Genomic DNA, 18,105 nt, shown 5'->3' on the forward strand with positions numbered 1-18,105 from the left:
TGGTATCTTGGAAAAGTCAAATAAACCTGGAGTTGAATTCTGGTTCCATTCTTTTAACTACGTGGCCTGTGAAGGCTTAATTAACCTTTCTGGGTCACAATCTCCTTATCAGTAAAAGGGAAATAATATCCATCTCATAGGCTATGAGAACTAAGTTAACTAAATAATAGAGGTTTAGCTTGCAGCACAGAGTACAGCACTCACAGGATTCTCAATAAATAGTAGCTGCAGCTCTTAGATTCTAACCTACCCCAGGGTCCGATTCTTAGTTGGGGCTCCATTCTGTGAGTGGAGATCCCTCTAGTGTTCACTGGGTGAACATCTCCGTAGATTTTGGGCTTTTCCCTTTCAGTTCTCTCCCTGGGGTAGAAATGGGGAAGAGGTCAAAGCTTTAAGAAATACAAGAGCAGATGTATGCAATACCAGGATTACTTTGGACTATTGTGTCTGATGCTCACGGTTTTAGGATTTCAGGATTTGGGTCTACCCCGAGGCTTTGCTAGGGGAGAACTGAAATCATATTCATAAAGAAATTCCACAGCCTCGTGGGTTTGAGATAACAAAGCTGACCATGCGAAAATGGGAAGGAAAGAGGCACTAAATAATTTCTGGTATCTAAACCATCTTGGAAGTTGCAAGCGTTTTTTATTTTTTTTTAGAAGAAGCATTATGAACTCATAAGACAAAGAAAAACAGTATGAGCATACAATAGCGGGTAAAAGAATTCTGTAGAGGAGTGAAGAGGGGATAATAGGAAAATCCCAAAATAGCTCAGATCCCAAAGGGCAAGAAAACGAGGAAGCGAGGGCCCTGTCTGGAATGTGGAGAAGGAATGTTCAGAAAACAGGTGTCACAGTCAGACAATATTTTGGAAATATGTGGGCACATTTTTAGTTGTTAGCGGGGTTTACAATAGCTTGTACTGAGTTGTTAAAAACCGGCATTTACCCCCTGCGGGGCCAGGATTGCTAAAAAATCCTCCAAAGTGTGGGATAGTCCCATACAATGAAGAACTAACTGTACCTCATATAATTTTTGTAAAAATGCTTTTCCATCAACGGTTAAAATTACGTGCTATTAATATCTAAGGATACTCTTAAATTCCTCCGCTGTTAGCCACAGGCTATGACAGTCCTAACTGTAGTTTCTAATAAGACCATCATGTTCCAGGAAGACCGCACGGCGAGAGAAGCTTATGCGGGAAGTCAACCCTCGGAAGACTCTCTTCCCCAGCCCCCGCCCCGCGCGCCCGCCCCTAGCCGACTCAAAGGTTTTAGCGTATCACATTGTCCACCAGAGCCGGCGGCCGGATCGTGGGTGGGGGGTGGGGGGAGGCCGGTGCTCGCGCCTTGCATTCTGGGACTGATAGTTCTCTTTCCGCACTGTCGGCCTGTACCTTGATGTGTCAGAAACTCCCCTTCCCAGTTTGCCGCACGGCCGAGGGCGTGTCTCCGCGACCAGGAAACAGGAAAGATGGCGACTGCTCGGCGACGTTGAGGCCGCGTTGGGCGGTTCAGAGTCAGGGTGGTGAGTCCTGGGCGATGGAGGTGGTTCCCAGGAGCTTGCAGAGAGGGCGAGAGTGGGGGTATGGCGGTGGCCCCTGTCTCCAAGACGAAGGGCTAAAGCACGCCTCAGGGAAGGAACATGAGCCGGGGAAGCTCTTGTGGGCCGGGGCAAAGGGGCGCGGGCCCCAGGGGAAGTGTTGGCCCCTGGGGACATAGGCCAAGTCCCACGGCGAGAGTCGGGGATGTTATTGGCCCAGACCTCTACCTGAGGACACAGCGCCTGTGAAATGCCCAATCTGACCTTATTGCTTGAAGTAGCCCTTGCTCCAGCCAAATGAACTCTGGCTTTTCTCCCAGAACCAGTCCATGCTTTCCCGCCTCTGCACCTCCTGTATTACTTCTTTTGCCGGGAATGACTTCCTTTCCTCGCCCTCAATTACACATCTTCAAATTCTACCTATAATTAAAAAATTCAAGAGCCACTTCCTGTACGGAGCCTTCCAGACCCTTTTCCACATATGAAAGGAAACTCCTTCTCTGAACCCTTGTTCATCTGAGTTTTTATCTGGTATCTATCCAGATAGACGGTTACCTATCTGTCCCTGCCAGTTGTGCTGTAAGCTTCTTGTGGTTGGGATCTTCCTCATTTCCTTTTGTAACTCACACAGTGCCTATGGTGCCTTGCATATAGTGGATACTTGATAAACATTTCATTGAGGGAGGATCACTCTCCAGATCTTAAATACTTGTTATTTTTGGTGATGTGAAAAGTAGCACCAAATTTGGGTGTCCTGAGCACAGTTTGACCAAAGTAAACAATGACACTATGAAGCTTATGAGAGAAAAGGACATTTATATTAAAAAATACAACCTATATAGTATATTTTTATGCAGATAACACAAAGTATACTTTTTCTGCAAACCACTCAAGCCCCTGCCATGATACCTTCCTATGAGCACTATGTATGTTATTTGTGTGTATGTGTTATTTACATGGGTACATTATATGTGGAAAAAATACAGTAATTTGGCATCACCATCAGTAACCAAAAAGCAAGTTTATGGTCACACATGTAGGTGTATAGGTACATATGTGTACAGATAGGTACATATATATGCACAAATAGAAGTAATCTTTTTACGTGTATGTACAGATCTATATTTGCATCCATGCATTCACAGAGGACACAGTTACAGATACTTGTCAGCTATAACCAAACACCTTTAGATACTGGAAGGCTTAGGACCTTAGTCTCATGGGGCAGCTAAGAAATTAGCATTATATAGTTCACAAAGTTCTGCATCCTAGTGAGGTGAGTAACATCTTAGGTCTTAAAAGCTTGTGAACAACCATCTAAGGTGCAAGTATTATTCTCTACTTCTCCTGAGCAAAAGAGAAAGAAGGAAACCAAAGTTTTCAGAGAAGAAACTAGTCTACAGGGCTGATAGCTTGCAAGAGCCTCAGAGTAGCAATATTAGATGGTGCCTGGCTATCACTACTAATTGTTCTGATCAGTGCCATGATAGATGGACTCTGATAGAATGGGAGAAAAACACAGAACAGAACTCAGATTTTGAGAAAGTTCAGACTTATTGGACCAGTTGAGATTGGAAGACAGCCTGAGACTATCACCCTAAGATACTCTTTAAACCTTGAACTGAAACTATTCCAAGGTCACCTTTTTAGGGAAATAACAGATTGGCACACAAAATAAAGGATATTATCTGTGAGTATGGTAAACCGTTAAAAAATCATCTACATGAGACCGTATATGTTGTTTTTATTATGTTATTTATATTATATGTTGTTTTTAAGAACAAATTTGTCCTGGAAGACGTGCAACTGGCATGCTCTTTGGAAGTGAGAATGGCCAGACTTCATTTCACCTACTTTGATTGTGTTGTCAGAAGGGACGATTCCCTGGAGAAGTTATATCATGCTTGGTAAAGTGGAGGGTCTGTGAAATAGGGGAAGACCATCAACAAGATTAATTGACACAGTGGCTGCAACGATCAGCTCAAGTATAGGAAGGGTTGTGAGGATGATACACGACTAGGCAGTGTTTCGTTCTGTTGTACATAGAGTCGCTATGAGTTGAAGTTGACTTGACAACACCTAACAAACAGGAGACCAAATGGTCAACAGTTACTCTACAGCAAAGATGACAGGATAAGGGGACAGGGAAGTTAGAACTGGAAATGGAACAACCAGAACACAAAGTAACATTTTGAAAAATGTTACTGATGTCACTGAACAATCTCTGTGGAAATTGTCAAAGGGGAACCTAATGTGTTTTGTTTGTTTGTTGTTTCTTTTATCTGTCATCCCTTTCTTTTTTATTTTCTTTTTATCGTGATTTAGGTGAAAATTTAGAGAGCAATTTCATTTTCTATTCAACAGTTCATAAACATTTTGTTTCATGACATTGATTACAATCCCCACAATGTAACTGCTCTTCCAACTTCTTCCTAATGGTAATCTTTCCCTATGTCCTTTCCTATGCGTTCCAGCCTTCTGAGTTTTCTCCCTGTGCAAATGCTGCCCTTCTCATCTCCCATGGTTGATTGTTCTAAGGACTGCACCTCCCTGGTATAATTGGTCACCTTTTAGGCCTGTCGCTTGGTTGAAAGTTAATTTCGTTCTAGACCCAAACGATGACTAGGGGCCATGGTCCTGGGGGCTTCACCAGTCCCTCCCAGGCCAGTAAGCCTGATCTCCTTTATGCTTTTGAGTTTTGTTCCACATTTTTCTCCTACTCTATCCAGGATCTCCAATTTTGATCCCTTTCTGAATGGTTGGCAATGGTAGTCAGGCACCATCTAGCTCTTCTGGTGTCAGGGTCATGTAGGCTGAGGTCCCAAGGTCCACTAATCCCTTGGACTAATTGTTCCCGTGCATCTTTGATTTTCTTCGATCTTTTCTCTCAATGTGGAGAGAACAACTGTTGCATCTTAGATGGCCGCTCACAAGCTTTAAGACCCCAGTCATTACTCACCAAAGTAGGATTTAGAACAGTGTTTTTGTGTACTCTGTTATGCCAGTTAAGATTGACGTCTCCCATGACCATGGCCCCCAGCCCGCAGGTCCAGCAGTTCACTTCTTTAAGGAGTTTGGTTGTGGCTAAGAAGTTATCATAACTGCCCCTGTTAGCTCTATATGGACATTTTTATAGCATATATATATTTGTAAACATATTGTCATGCGAACCTATATAAGGTCATGGTATTTTCCTTGGGAATGTAATTTTCTATGTAAATATTCACTGAAAACTCAATAAAATATTACTTAAAAAATCCATCAGCTGTTCTACCAGAGAAAGATGTGGCAGTCTGCTTCTGAAAAGATTACAGCCTTGGAAACTCTGTGGGGCAGTTCTGCTGTCCTATAGAGTTGCTGTGAGTCGTAATCAACTCGATGGAGGCAGGTTTGATTTTGAATGCAAAAAGGAACCAATCTCTGCCCTACATGAACTGAGGAGCACAAAGATTTGGAGGTTTGTGAACAGGCTGTTTGGAAGCAACTGGGCAGATCAGCCTGGTTGTCTGACCCTTGTGGTAAGTTCCATTGCCATTGAGTCACTTCCGACTGGTAGCAATGCTATAGGACAGAGTAGAACTGCTCTGTAGTGTGGGTTTCTTTCTTTCCCTTCCTTCCTTCTCTTCCTGCCTTCTTCCCCTCCCTTCCTTCTTCCCTTCCTTCCTTTTCTTCCTTTCTATCCAAAATGTATTTATTGGGATGGTTTCCCACTCATCTTGATTCAGGGTGCTTTTAGTGCTGTTTCTGTCTGAAGAAGCATCCTTCTGTAAGCCTTGCTATTCTTCCTGTAGATTGTTAGAAGGTAATGGAGCAGCCAACACACAGATCTGCTGTTGGTACATGTCTAAGGTCTGTGGTGACTTTATAGCATCCTGAGCATCTCACATCCACGAGGTGGGAATTAGAGCTCTGTACCAGCACTCCTTGTGTTTGCTCTTCCCCTTTAGAGGGGTGAAGGAGATCCTCTGAGAGGCATGTTTGTGTGGGGAGGTTGTCACCATCGGCTTCATAAGGTTTTGAAGGTTGTAAATCTTTATGGAAGCTGACTGACTGCCATATCTTTCTCCCATGGAGTGACTGGTGGGTTCAAACTGCTGACCTTTCTATTAGTAGGCAAGTGCTTAACCACTGCACTGCAAGGGTTCCCTCCTGATAAGTAGAACCTATAATAAAAGTTGCCTATATTTACTGTTTTAGTATTCTCACTTCTCATTCTCTCCTCAGCTCACCCCACTCAGGCTTCTACCATCTCCATGCCATTGAAATAACTCTTGTCAAGGTCACTAATAAACTCCATTTTTCTTAATGCAGTGGTCACTTCTCTATCTCCTCGTTTTTCTTCACCTTAGTAGTAGTTGACACAGTTGACAGTTCCCTTCTTGAAATACTTACTTGGCTTCTCTGATGCCGGACTTTATTTTTGTTTTTGTTTCCTTTCTTACTGGCTACAGCTTCTTTCTAGTCTTTTTCTCTTGCTCCTCCTTTGCCTGATCTCTAAATGTTGGAGTGCTGCAGAGCTCAGTCCTGAGTCCTTTTCTGTTTTCTACTTTAGATTGCTTACTTAGGTAATACAATTTAGTGTCCCATGACTTTAAAAACCATCTATTTTTAATTTTTATTGTGATTTGGGTGAAAGTTTACAGAGTAAATTCATTTTGCATACAGCAGTTCATACACATTTTGTTTCATGACATTGACTGCAGTTTCCCACAGTGTAAGAGCTCTCTTCCCACTTCCTACCTATAGTTACCTCTTCCCTGTGTCCTCCTTTCCTATGCATTCCTGTCCCCTGAGCTGTCTCCTTGTGCAAACACTGCCCCTCTGTTCTCCCATGATTGATCACTCTAAAGAGTATATCTATCTGATGTAAGAGTTCACCCTGTATGCCTGTCTCTTGGGCTGGAAGCCACAGCAGTGAGTTCAATTCCAGACCTGAAGGGTAACTAGGAGCCATAGTCTTGGGGGGGTTCTTACCAGGCTCTATCAGACCAGTAAACCTGGTCTTTTTTTTTTTTTTTAATGATTTTGAGTTTTGTTACACATTGTTCTTCCACTCTATCCAGGATCTGCCATCTGTGTTTTGATGACTCAAGTTTTTGTCTCCAGTCCTGAACTCTCCCCTGAGTTCCAGATTTCCGAATCCAGCTACTTTTCTGTCATCTCCACTTGGTTGTCTTACTGACATCTCACTGTCAGCATAGCCAAAGTGAAATTTTTGATTTCCTCCTAAATCTATCTGTACCTCCTCCAGTCTTCTATGGTTTTCTAATGGCACCACGAACATAAATTTAGTTGTCTTTGGGTCCCCTTTTTCTCTTTCTCCCTTCATCAGTAAGTCTTGTCAGCTCCGCCTCCAAAGTATACCCTGAAGCTGTCTACTTCTTTCATCTCCATTGTTTTTCCTGCAGTCAGCCACCATCATCTCTTGCCAAGAGTACTATAATAATGTTCTTAGTGGTCTGTTTCCCCCTTGCCTTCTTAGTGTGTGTTTTCTTACAAGTTACCAAAATAGTTATTTTAAAATATAAAACTAGATTGTATCACTTTCTGTTTCACCTTCTCTCATTCCCATTACAGTTACATTAAAATTCAAATTCCTTAAGCTGGCCAGTACCATTTCCATAATTCAGCTCCTGCCTACCTCACTGACCTCACCTGAAGTTAGTTTTCCCCCTGAGTCACTGCCATTCATTCACATAAGTCTGCTTGTTTTCTGTTTTTATTTTTTCACAAGTCTGTTTTTAATTGGCAAATATGCCAACCTAGTACTTGTCCCTTCTACCTAATAGCGTTGTTTTCCCTGATCTTTGCATGGCTTTTTCTTGCCCATCATTCAAGTCTCAGCATAAATATCATCAGAAAAATTTTCTCCCTGTCATAACACCCTGTGTTATTTTCTTCATTAACACTCATTGCTGTTGAAATTCTCTCTCTGCCAAATTGTTTATTGTCTGCTCCACTAGAATGTAAGTGTTATGAGATCAGGGACTTTGTTTCGTTTGCTGTTGCAGCTCCTACACCTAGAACAGTTTTTGGCACCTACTAGGTGCTCAGGGGAGCTCTGGTAGCATAGTGACTAAGTCACTTGCCTGCTAACCAGAAGGCTGACGGTTCAAACCCACCAGCCACTCCTCGGAAGGAAGGTTGGGCAATCCTACTTCCATAGTGATACTGCCTCGGAAACCCAAGGAGGGGTCGCTATGAGTCGGGGCCGACTTGACGGCACACAACAACAACAACAACAACAGGTGCTCAGTGGCTGTTTGTTGAAAGAACAAATGATATCCAGGATGTTTTATAGAGAAGATAGCCTTTTTTCTGAACTGTTTCCTTAAGGCTATATGTGGAAAAGACGTAAGTATAATTTCCATGTAATATGTATGCTGTACTGTGATTTCAGTCATTACTCAGACAGTTGTCAGATTAAAATGGTTGTCTCTACCTTTTGAAAGTGCTGCTTACTCATTTCATTTTTCTTTTCTCACCTCTATGCACGCTCTGTTGCTAAGGATATATGGCCAAGAATAGTGTAGGACGGAATTGTAAGCTAAGACGTTCGTTGTTAGTTGCTGCTGAGTTGTTTCTGACTCATGGTGACCCCATGTGTGTGGCATAGAACTGCTCCATAGAGTTTTCAGTGGCTGTGATCTTTCAGAAGCAGATCTCCAGGCCTGTTTTCTGAGGCATCTCTGTGTGAGTTTGAACTGCCAACCTTTTGGTGAGTAGTTGAACACGTAACAGTTTGTGCCACCCGGGGACTCCTAGCAAAAGTTTAGGGATCTGATATTCCAGTTGAAGCAGTTGCAGATAAAATAACCTGTTGCCATTAAGTTGATTCCAACTCATGGAGACCCAGTGTGTTACAGAGTAGATTTGCTCCATAAGTTTTTCTTGGTTGTACTCCTAAGGAAACATTGCCAGGACTTTCTTCCATGGTGCCACTGGGTAGGTTTGAACTGCCAAATTTTAAGTTAGTAAGTAAGTGCAAATCGTTTGGACCACCCAGGGACCTTGAGATAAATTCTGAAAAATGTATTGCCAACCTTAGGGATGATGTTGGTGATGATGTAGAGGTACTTTCAGGCTTGCTATCATTTCAGCTCCTGGCTGAAGTAGAGACAGCTAACTGCGTGACATTGTGTTCCCCAGGTGCAAGGAAACAATAAATTCCTGCCCAAACCTGTCATGAGACTGGCAGGATTTCTGAGTAGGGAATGGCAGTCAGGATTTCTGGGACCTCTCGTTATGGGTACATGTATTTCAATCTGAGTAAAAGTGAGTTTGTTTCTCTATTAAATTCAGATTTTCCTTGAACCTAGTTCTTTAGGGTTTTAATGGTAATTCCAGATCTCAGAGTTAAACATTTTTCCCTATCTTTTTGAGCTCAAGAGAACTTATCTCCCTCACACTGACTAAGATATGTTGACTGATCCTGGGGTACTGGCAGACTGACTTCTAAGATAAGCAATGCAGGCTGCTTCTAGAGTTAGATAGTGCAGTGTTCATTCCCTAACATTTCTTTTAATACTCTTTTGGAGTCTAATTATAAAAATATGTCATATTCATTGTACAAATTTAGAAATGAACATATACGAAAAGGAATCACAAGCAACATAGTATAGTGAGTAAGAGTGGGCTTCTGGAACCAGACTGCCTAGTTCCATCATCTCTCACTTCACTATCTGTGTGTCCTTAGGCAGGTTACCTTATGTACCTCAGTTAATATTCAGTTTCCTCTTCTGTAAAGTGGGCATACTAATGTATCTTTCTTAGAGGGTTGTTTTGAGATTAAGTGATTATAAATCAACTGTTTAGGACAATATCTAGTATCTGAAAGTACTCCTCTTACCCATGACAGATGGCAGGAGAGCTGGCTGACAAGAAGGACCGTGATGCATCACCTTCCAAGGAAGAAAGGAAGCGATCTCGGACTCCTGACAGAGAGCGAGAAAGAGACCGGGACAGGAAATCTTCCCCACCTAAGGATAGGAAGCGGCATCGTTCAAGGGATAGACGTCGAGGGGGCAGCCGTTCTCGCTCCCGTTCCCGTTCCAAATCTACAGAGAGGTAAAGAACTAGATTATGTCTGTTACATGGCCAGGAGCAGTGCATTTCAAGTGTCTTCAGTCCCAGTTCCTTTCACACCTCCAGTATTAGAATATTCATCTTTTTCACATCTCTCTATCACTAGCCTAGACCTGCAGTTGTTTTCAGTTTCCCTCAATGACCCAGCAATTCTTAAAGGTTGAGAGAGCACTTGTAAGATAGTGACTCAAATGATCAAAGGAGCCATAAATACTTAGCCATACAACCTGTTCTCTTAAGACCTTAGAAATCCCTCATAGCTTCCCTGGAAAACACATTCCCCACATTGACAAATACTACCTTGAGTAGAAAAGAGCATGGGAAACTTCCTAGGATTATAGTGAAGCAGCATACGCCAGAAATGTCAAGCGATTCCTTAAATTTTTGTCTTTCAGAGAACGACGGCATAAAGAACGAGAACGAGACAAGGAGCGAGATCGGAACAAGAAAGACCGAGATCGGGACAAGGATGGGCACAGACGGGACAAGGACCGTAAACGATCCAGGTACGTAAGGGAATGAGAATGGGCTTCAGGGGCACACTGCTGTCTCTTCCTGTGCACATCTGGGCTGGCTCAGCTTCACAGGGAAGTCAGTTTCTTGTAGCACATCTTACTGGTAGTTATTGCAGAGCTGTCTCTTCTTTTGAAAATATAATTAGTGAAGTCACAACTTTTGAGGACCAACTCATTTTTAGAGTTTAGAACTTAGCTTGAAAAAATTACCAGTTTACAGAACATTTCCTTTTTCTCCATCAGACCAGTATCCTAGTCAGATATGTAACATATATCTGTTAGGATAGCATAATGCCCAGTGTATTGATTTCTTTCCTTTGGAAACTTTCTTTGCACAGTTCTTATCAAGCCTGAGCATGTAGGTAAGAATTTAGGGCAGAAGATAGAATGCTTGTAACAGACACACAGGGTGGTTGTTTGAGATCTCTTGTAGATTAAGCGTATGGCAGGCATGGGAAAGGATTGCTGGGATTGGTGGGAAGGAAAGATGAAGAGGGGAGAATATGTCGTGGTGTCTGGAAGCAGTGTGGGTGCGTGGCCATGTAGGCTAAATTCACTGTATGTTACAAAACTAAGAGGTGTGTTTTTTTTTTTCCAATGTGCAACTGCTGTTTGGAGGAAATGTTTTTGATGTCAGTAGTAGAGACCCATTTTCCAGAAGAGATTAGTCTCAGAAAAGGAGATTCAGGTAGAATGGGCCAAGGCAGGGCCACGCTCAATCACATTTCATAGCAGCAGAGTAGGTATGTCTGGTAAGAGAGCTTCAGGACGTGATGGATGAGCATGGGCCAGTCTTGCTGAGTCATGGATAAACTTCCATCTTCTTTTTGAGCCTTAGCCTGAATCTTATCTGGGGTTCATGGATAAGACACCAATATGGACCTTTCCTGTTCTTTTTCCTTAAAGCTTATCTCCTGGCCGAGGAAAAGATTTTAAATCTCGAAAGGACAGAGACTCTAGGAAGGATGAAGAGGATGAACATGGTGATAAGAAGCTCAAGGTAAAGGAAAGGAGAGATTTTCTCATCTTCCTCTTCACCTCAAGCTCTGCTTTCTTGATCTTCAGGGAATGAGAACCTTTATGGACAAAAGTCCTGTATTTTACCTTCAGGCCCAGCCATTATCCCTGGAGGAACTTCTGGCCAAGAAGAAAGCTGAGGAAGAAGCTGAGGCTAAGGTAAGAGCGTGGGCTCCTAGACTATTTGTGTTTTTCTCCACAGGTTTAATGCCTGAGCAAATATTTTTGGGTTCTCTTCTGTCTCCCCATCAGTGATGTGACTGTACCCTGCTCCCAGGTCCTTTGTTTACAGTTCCAATCTGTTTTGTAGCCCAAGTTCCTTTCTAAAGCAGAGCGAGAAGCTGAAGCTCTAAAGCGGCGGCAGCAGGAGGTGGAAGAGCGACAGAAAATGCTTGAAGAGGAGAGGAAGAAGAGGAAACAGTTCCAAGACTTGGGCAGGAAGATGCTGGGTTCGTTTTCATATCCTGTGTAACTCCTAGATGGGGCAGGAAAGTGTGGGATGGATTATGGTATTACTCAAGAAGACAGAAATCTCTTTGCTCTGAATTTTGGTAAAGGGGAGAATAGGGAGGTTTATATAAAAAAATAATCTTGCTGTTAGATCTCCATTCTTCTCATACATAAATTGCCCTTTTTTTCCTCATTTGGTCAACATTGTCTGGGTCCCCTCTAGTCCTTTTCCTTTTTACTCCCACTGACATCTTCTGCAGCTTTGCTTTCTTTGGTCTACAGAAGATCCTCAGGAACGGGAACGCCGGGAACGCAGGGAGAGGATGGAGCGTGAGACTAATGGAAATGAAGATGAGGAAGGGCGGCAGAAGATACGGGAAGAGAAAGATAAGAGCAAGGAACTTCATGCCATTAAGGTATAAGCTTTGGCTCTGTGTTCACTCCACTCCCAACACACACATAAAAATGAGGTCTAATTAATTGGATGTTCTGATCTTGGCATTCCCCAAAATATGAAATTTGGGCCTCAGACTTGGTGGGCTTTAGCCTGAATCTTATCTGGTGTTCATAGGTAAGACAACAATATGGACCTTTCCTGTTCCTTTTCTTTAAAGCTTGTCTCCTGTCTCCCCGGCAGGAGCGTTACCTGGGTGGCATTAAGAAGCGGCGCCGAACGAGACATCTCAATGACCGCAAGTTTGTCTTTGAATGGGATGCATCTGAGGACACGTCCATTGACTATAACCCCCTGTGAGTGGCTTTGAGCCTAAGCTTTAGGTCTTTTACTCCAGCAGTTCCTAGAGAGAAATGGAAGAAGTAAGCTGGGGTGGGAACAGTGGTAAACTATAGTCAGCCAGCCTGTTACATGAGGAAAATCCTGGCTAAGAAGGGGAACTTAATATTTGGTAGTCTGCCCTTTTCTTTTACTGCTGTAACAGCTCCTTCTCCTTTTTCGTCCTCTGTCTCAATCCCAGGTACAAAGAACGGCACCAAGTGCAGTTGTTGGGGCGAGGCTTCATTGCAGGCATTGACTTAAAGCAGCAGAAACGAGAGCAGTCACGTTTCTATGGAGACCTAATGGAGAAGAGGCGAACACTGGAAGAAAAGGAACAGGAGGAGTGAGTGATCAGGGTTAGGAGTGGTTAGGCAGACCTCAAAGACTCCACAGAAGGAAGTTGGAAAATAATGACTTCTCTTATTCCTCATGCCCTGCTCTAGGGCAAGACTCCGCAAACTTCGTAAGAAGGAAGCCAAGCAGCGCTGGGATGATCGTCATTGGTCCCAGAAGAAATTAGATGAAATGACAGACAGGGACTGGCGGATCTTCCGTGAAGACTATAGCATCACCACCAAAGGTGGCAAGATCCCTAATCCAATCCGATCCTGGAAGGACTCTTCTCTGCCGCCACACATCTTGGAGGTTATTGATAAGTGTGGCTACAAGGTAAGGGGGCACAGATTGGCCCAGGAAAGCTGCCATTTTCCTACATTCTATAGGATTGAAACTTACTTTAGTAATAGAGAACTTCGTTCTTTGCCTGGTATCTTCTCTGCCAGTGAGCACAAAGGTGATCTTGTCTGTATTACTTTCTGGTGGAAATTTTGGCCTTTAGTGATTGTGTTTCTTCTCAGATGTCCATTGCTGTGAATTGTACATGGTACCTTCACATTGTGTTAAGCATATATGCCTACTCTTGTCAGCAGTAGACCAGGTGGTATAATTCTGCCTGTATCCTTTACTCTTTCTGGGCCACTACAGGAACCAACACCTATCCAGCGCCAGGCAATTCCCATTGGGCTACAGAATCGTGACATCATTGGGGTAGCTGAGACTGGAAGTGGCAAGACGGCAGCCTTTCTCATCCCGTTGCTGGTGTGGATCACCACTCTCCCCAAGATTGACAGGTGGGGTCAGCTGGCAGCAGGTGGAGTGGGGTTAGCTGGGTAAGAGAAGGTGAAAGTGGTAAATGAGTGTTTGGTTTTCTTTTTAAATCTGTAATCAGAAACCTCCTTTAGTCTAGGATGGACTTGGGGAATAATTTGATCCTGCTGTCAAAGAAGCATGTGGTTTTATTGCTAGAAAGAACCACTCCCTGGAGAACTTTGCTATCCTGGGATCTCTGGTTTCTAAATGGGATCACCGCATCCTACCCTCTCCTTCCATTTCTATAGCTGCCCTTAGGAATGATTTTGTCTTGCTCCTGTTTTGTGGTTGGATGACAACAAGGCTGATGAAGCTGTGGGATGTCCTATTTACCACAGGATCGAAGAGTCAGACCAGGGCCCTTACGCCATCATCCTGGCCCCCACTCGTGAGTTGGCCCAGCAGATTGAGGAAGAGACCATTAAGTTTGGGAAGCCGCTGGGCATCCGCACTGTGGCTGTCATTGGTGGCATCTCCAGAGAAGACCAGGGCTTCAGGCTGCGCATGGGTTGTGAGGTTTGTTCACTTAGCCAGCAGCCAGCCTGCTGTTTGGGCAGATTCTCCGCTTTGGCGATCTGTTTCTAGGTTCTTCCATAGATGTTCAGTGAAATTAAGATTGGGCGTGGTTTATATATATGCATGTGCTACTATTTATTGTGAAGGAACCCTGGTGGCACAATGGATAAGTGCTCAGCTGCTGGCACTAAGTCAGCATTTTGAACCCACCAGCAGCTCTACAGGAGAAAAACTGGTCCCATAAAGATTCAGTCAAGAACACACTATGGGGCAGTTTTACTCTCATAGGGTTGATATGAGATGGAATTGACTCAATAGCACACAACAGTTTACTGAGAACTTACCCACCAGTGACTGTACTAGGTACATACACACTCATTCTCACAGCAGCCATGTGAGAGTAGGTAGTGGTATCTCCATTTTAAAAATGAAGCTGAGCCTCATGTTATAGTAAAGTCCAAAGTCCATAATGGGCAGAGCTGAGATTCAAATCCAAAGCCTGTGCTCTTAACCACTCTTTTAGACCGTTTCATTGACTTTGTTTGTTGCCTTCATCTCAGCATGGGACAGAATAGGAAACCTGCTTTTTATAAGTCTGCTATAGGAATTGGGTCTTCTGTAGACTTAATATAATCCCATTATATAGTACCTTTTAGTATCTCTTAGTTCTCCCATCGAAGAAATTTCTTTTTGATTTTTGCCTCCTCTTGTCTAATCCTCAGACCTTGTTCAAGACCCAATTCGTTTCTGAAAAATTTAAAGATGCAATAAGTTATTTTGTTCCACTTCTCAGCAGTTTTTACTGCCAAACATAACTGGAAGTTGGGGTTCAATTCCTTAGCAGTGGAAATCTGTTGCCAAGTGGGTGGTTAGTTCACAGAAGGTAGAAGAAAGGGGTACCTATTGGGGCCACATATGGTTACATTTTTCTTGCAGATTGTGATTGCTACCCCGGGGCGTCTGATTGATGTGCTAGAGAACCGCTACCTTGTACTAAGTCGCTGTACCTATGTGGTTCTGGACGAGGCCGATAGAATGATTGATATGGGCTTTGAGCCAGATGTCCAGAAGATCCTGGAGCACATGCCTGTCAGCAACCAGAAGCCAGACACAGATGAGGCTGAAGATCCTGAGAAGATGTTGGCCAACTTTGAATCAGGGAAACATAAGTACCGCCAAGTAAGGCTGCTTCCCTGGATTAGGACAGGTTGGACAAGTTCCCAGACCTGCCTCAGGTTCCCTTTTGCCCTAGGTGGGCCCACAGTACATGTTTCCCAGAATGGTAGCAAGTATTTCTAGACCTTCCCCTCATCGTAGGATGTAAAAAACCTTGATAAAAAGTGCTGAGGACAGAGATGGGAAGGCAGAAGACCCTTATTTCCTAAGGGAGTAGCTATCAAAGCTTACCACTGGGGCTAATTTTATTTATTTAACTTTTTATTGTAGTTTGGGTGAAAGTTTACAGAGCAGATTGGTTTTCCAGTCAACAATTCAAACACATTTTGTTTATGACATTGATTGCAATCCTTACCATGTAACAGCACTCTTCCCACTTCCTCCCTGTATTTACTGTTTCCATTCATTTTTCTTTACTGTCCCTTCCTGCCTTCTGAGCTTTATTCTTTTGCAAATGCTGCCCTTTTGGTCTTGTATGGTTAGTTGATCTAAGGAGTGCATACTTCCCTGTTGTTATTGTTCATCTTATAGGCCTGTCTGTTGTTTGGCTGAAAGTTGAGCCCCAGAGGGGATGTTCAGTTCTGAACAGGCCTGAAGGGTATGTAAAGGCCATAGTCTTGGGGCTTCCACCAGTTTCTGTCAGACCGGTAATCCTGGTCTTTTTTATGATTTTGAGTTTTGTTTTACGTTTTTCTCCCACTCTATCCAGGATCTCCTATTGTGGTCCCTTTCAGAATGGTCAGCAGTTGTAGCCGGGCACCATCTAGTTCTTCTGGTCTTAGGGTCATGGGGGTTGGAGTTCATGTGGTCCATTAGTCCTTTGGACCCATTTTTTCCTTGCATCTTTGATTTTCTTCACTCTTCTTTGCTCCAGATGGGCATCTAGGCCTCATTTGGGATTATTTAGCTGTGCTGAACTACCAGTGGTGATGGGTGGGATATGTGATTGTATCTGCGTGGGTCCAGGACTGAGCCTCCTATTTTCATAGACAGTCATGTTCACGGCCACCATGCCCCCAGCGGTGGAGCGTCTGGCCCGGAGCTATCTTCGGCGACCTGCTGTGGTGTACATTGGCTCTGCAGGCAAGCCCCACGAACGAGTGGAACAGAAAGTCTTCCTCATGTCTGAGTCAGAAAAGAGGTACAAGGGTAGCAGACCCACAGCTAACGGGGTGGGAAAGGGCTATGAGAACTTTTTTCAATGGGTGGTGGCTTGAGGGTGATTGTACTGCTCTGTGCAATCTGTTTTCTTGTTGAGAATGCTATGGGCATTGAAGACTGTGGATTAGTGCTGGGCATTTCACTTGGGGTGGGGATAATTATCTTGTTTTCTTTCTCTTCTCAGGAAAAAGCTGCTGGCAATCTTGGAGCAAGGCTTTGATCCACCCATCATCATCTTTGTCAACCAGAAGAAGGGCTGCGATGTATTGGCCAAATCCCTGGAGAAAATGGGGGTATGTCTGGCAGAGGAAAGCAGTGTCTAGTCTCTGTAGAGCTTTTTTAAACTAGAGAATTCCCTTAGGTGCCTGCTTTCAATTCTCATCTATTCTTTTTTTTTTTTTTTTTTTAATTAGGATTTGGGTGAAGATTTACAGAGTAAATTCACTTTTCATACAGCAGTTCACATATACTTTGTCTCATGTCATTGACCAAAATTTACAATGCAGCAGCTCCCCTCCCACTTCCTCCCCATAGTTACCTCCTCCCAGTGTCCATCCCTTCATACTCTTCGAGAGGCCCATTGTCTGCCAACCCTGTATATGATCTTGGATACACTCTCCATTTAGACATACATAATTGTTAAGCTTGTTCACCCATCTATCCGTCCCTATACCCATGTTTGCTTTCATTGACAACTCAGTATTGTATTTACAAAGGGGTTCATATTTGTTGTTTGTACTGCCCATGTAACTCTCTCTGTCTTTCTCATCCTCAATGCTGCCATATTGGTCACTCACATTTGGTACATTGCCCTTCTCTTCACCCAAATCAATATTTATCTCTATCTATCTAACAGCATTCCCTCCCCTTCCCTCCCACCCCTGGTAACCAACCAAGAAAATGTCCTCCAATATATAAACCTTTCCTTAACTTTCACAATAACGGACTAATACAATATTTGTCCTTTTGTGACTGACTTATTTCGCTCAGCATAATGTCCTCCAAGTTCGTCCACGTTATGCGGTGTTTTGCAGATTCTACATTATTCTTTAGCGTTGCATAGTATTCCATTGTGTGAATGTACCAAAGTTTGGTTATCCATTCCTCAGTTGTTGGACATCTAGGTTGTTTCCATGTTTTGGCTATTGTAAATAGTGCTGCGATGAACATCGGCGTGCATATATCTGTTCTTGTTATGGCTCTCACTTCTTTAGGGTATATACCTAGTAATGGGATGGCTGGGTCTCATCTATTCTTTAACCTCTCCAATATTCAACAAGTCACGACCAGAGGGAAAAGGCAGTTCAGTGGTGATAAGGAGAACTGGGTTGATTGATTTGACTCTCTGTCCATTCCAGCAATGCCAGCCAAAATTGCTGTGGGTCATTATCCAAGTAGGGTGTGGCCAGAGAGGGTGTTTTAACATACATATTCTGGAAGGGTCTGAGGACCTGGAATAGAGTGGATCAAAACTGTGTATGTGTTTGAGGGGTTTATGGTCAGGAAGATACTGATAATCAGAATCTTCTAATCTCTTTTTTTCTTTAATATTTTATTGTGATTCTGGTACAAGCTTATACAGCAGTTTAGGTTCCTGTTCAACAATTTCTACAGAAGTTGTTCAGTTGTTGTTGTTGTTGTTAAGTGCCGTTGAGTCGTTTCCGACTCATAGCGACCCCATGCACAGCAGAATGAAACACTGCCCGATCCCGTGCCAGC

General features: G+C 43.3%; 1 protein-coding gene across 1 annotated transcript in view; it reads left to right on the forward strand.

Moving 5' to 3' along the window:
- The first annotated feature begins 9,400 nt into the window (after nucleotides 1-9,400).
- DDX23 (DEAD-box helicase 23) overlaps nucleotides 9,401-18,105 on the forward strand; it is a 12,237-nt gene continuing 3,532 nt past the window's right edge. The window contains exons 1-14 of the mRNA XM_007937866.2: nucleotides 9,401-9,609; nucleotides 10,023-10,133; nucleotides 11,049-11,142; nucleotides 11,253-11,318; nucleotides 11,470-11,608; nucleotides 11,892-12,025; nucleotides 12,247-12,359; nucleotides 12,584-12,727; nucleotides 12,828-13,053; nucleotides 13,369-13,514; nucleotides 13,872-14,049; nucleotides 14,986-15,228; nucleotides 16,215-16,366; nucleotides 16,571-16,679. Of these exons, the coding sequence (XP_007936057.1) occupies nucleotides 9,401-9,609; nucleotides 10,023-10,133; nucleotides 11,049-11,142; nucleotides 11,253-11,318; nucleotides 11,470-11,608; nucleotides 11,892-12,025; nucleotides 12,247-12,359; nucleotides 12,584-12,727; nucleotides 12,828-13,053; nucleotides 13,369-13,514; nucleotides 13,872-14,049; nucleotides 14,986-15,228; nucleotides 16,215-16,366; nucleotides 16,571-16,679 (2,064 nt within the window). The remainder of the gene's footprint in view (nucleotides 9,610-10,022; nucleotides 10,134-11,048; nucleotides 11,143-11,252; nucleotides 11,319-11,469; nucleotides 11,609-11,891; nucleotides 12,026-12,246; nucleotides 12,360-12,583; nucleotides 12,728-12,827; nucleotides 13,054-13,368; nucleotides 13,515-13,871; nucleotides 14,050-14,985; nucleotides 15,229-16,214; nucleotides 16,367-16,570; nucleotides 16,680-18,105) is intronic.

Source organism: Orycteropus afer, unplaced genomic scaffold, assembly GCF_000298275.1.
Source record: "Orycteropus afer afer isolate SDZICR_OR568_19922 unplaced genomic scaffold, OryAfe1.0 scaffold00045, whole genome shotgun sequence".
Classification (NCBI taxonomy): domain Eukaryota; kingdom Metazoa; phylum Chordata; class Mammalia; order Tubulidentata; family Orycteropodidae; genus Orycteropus; species Orycteropus afer.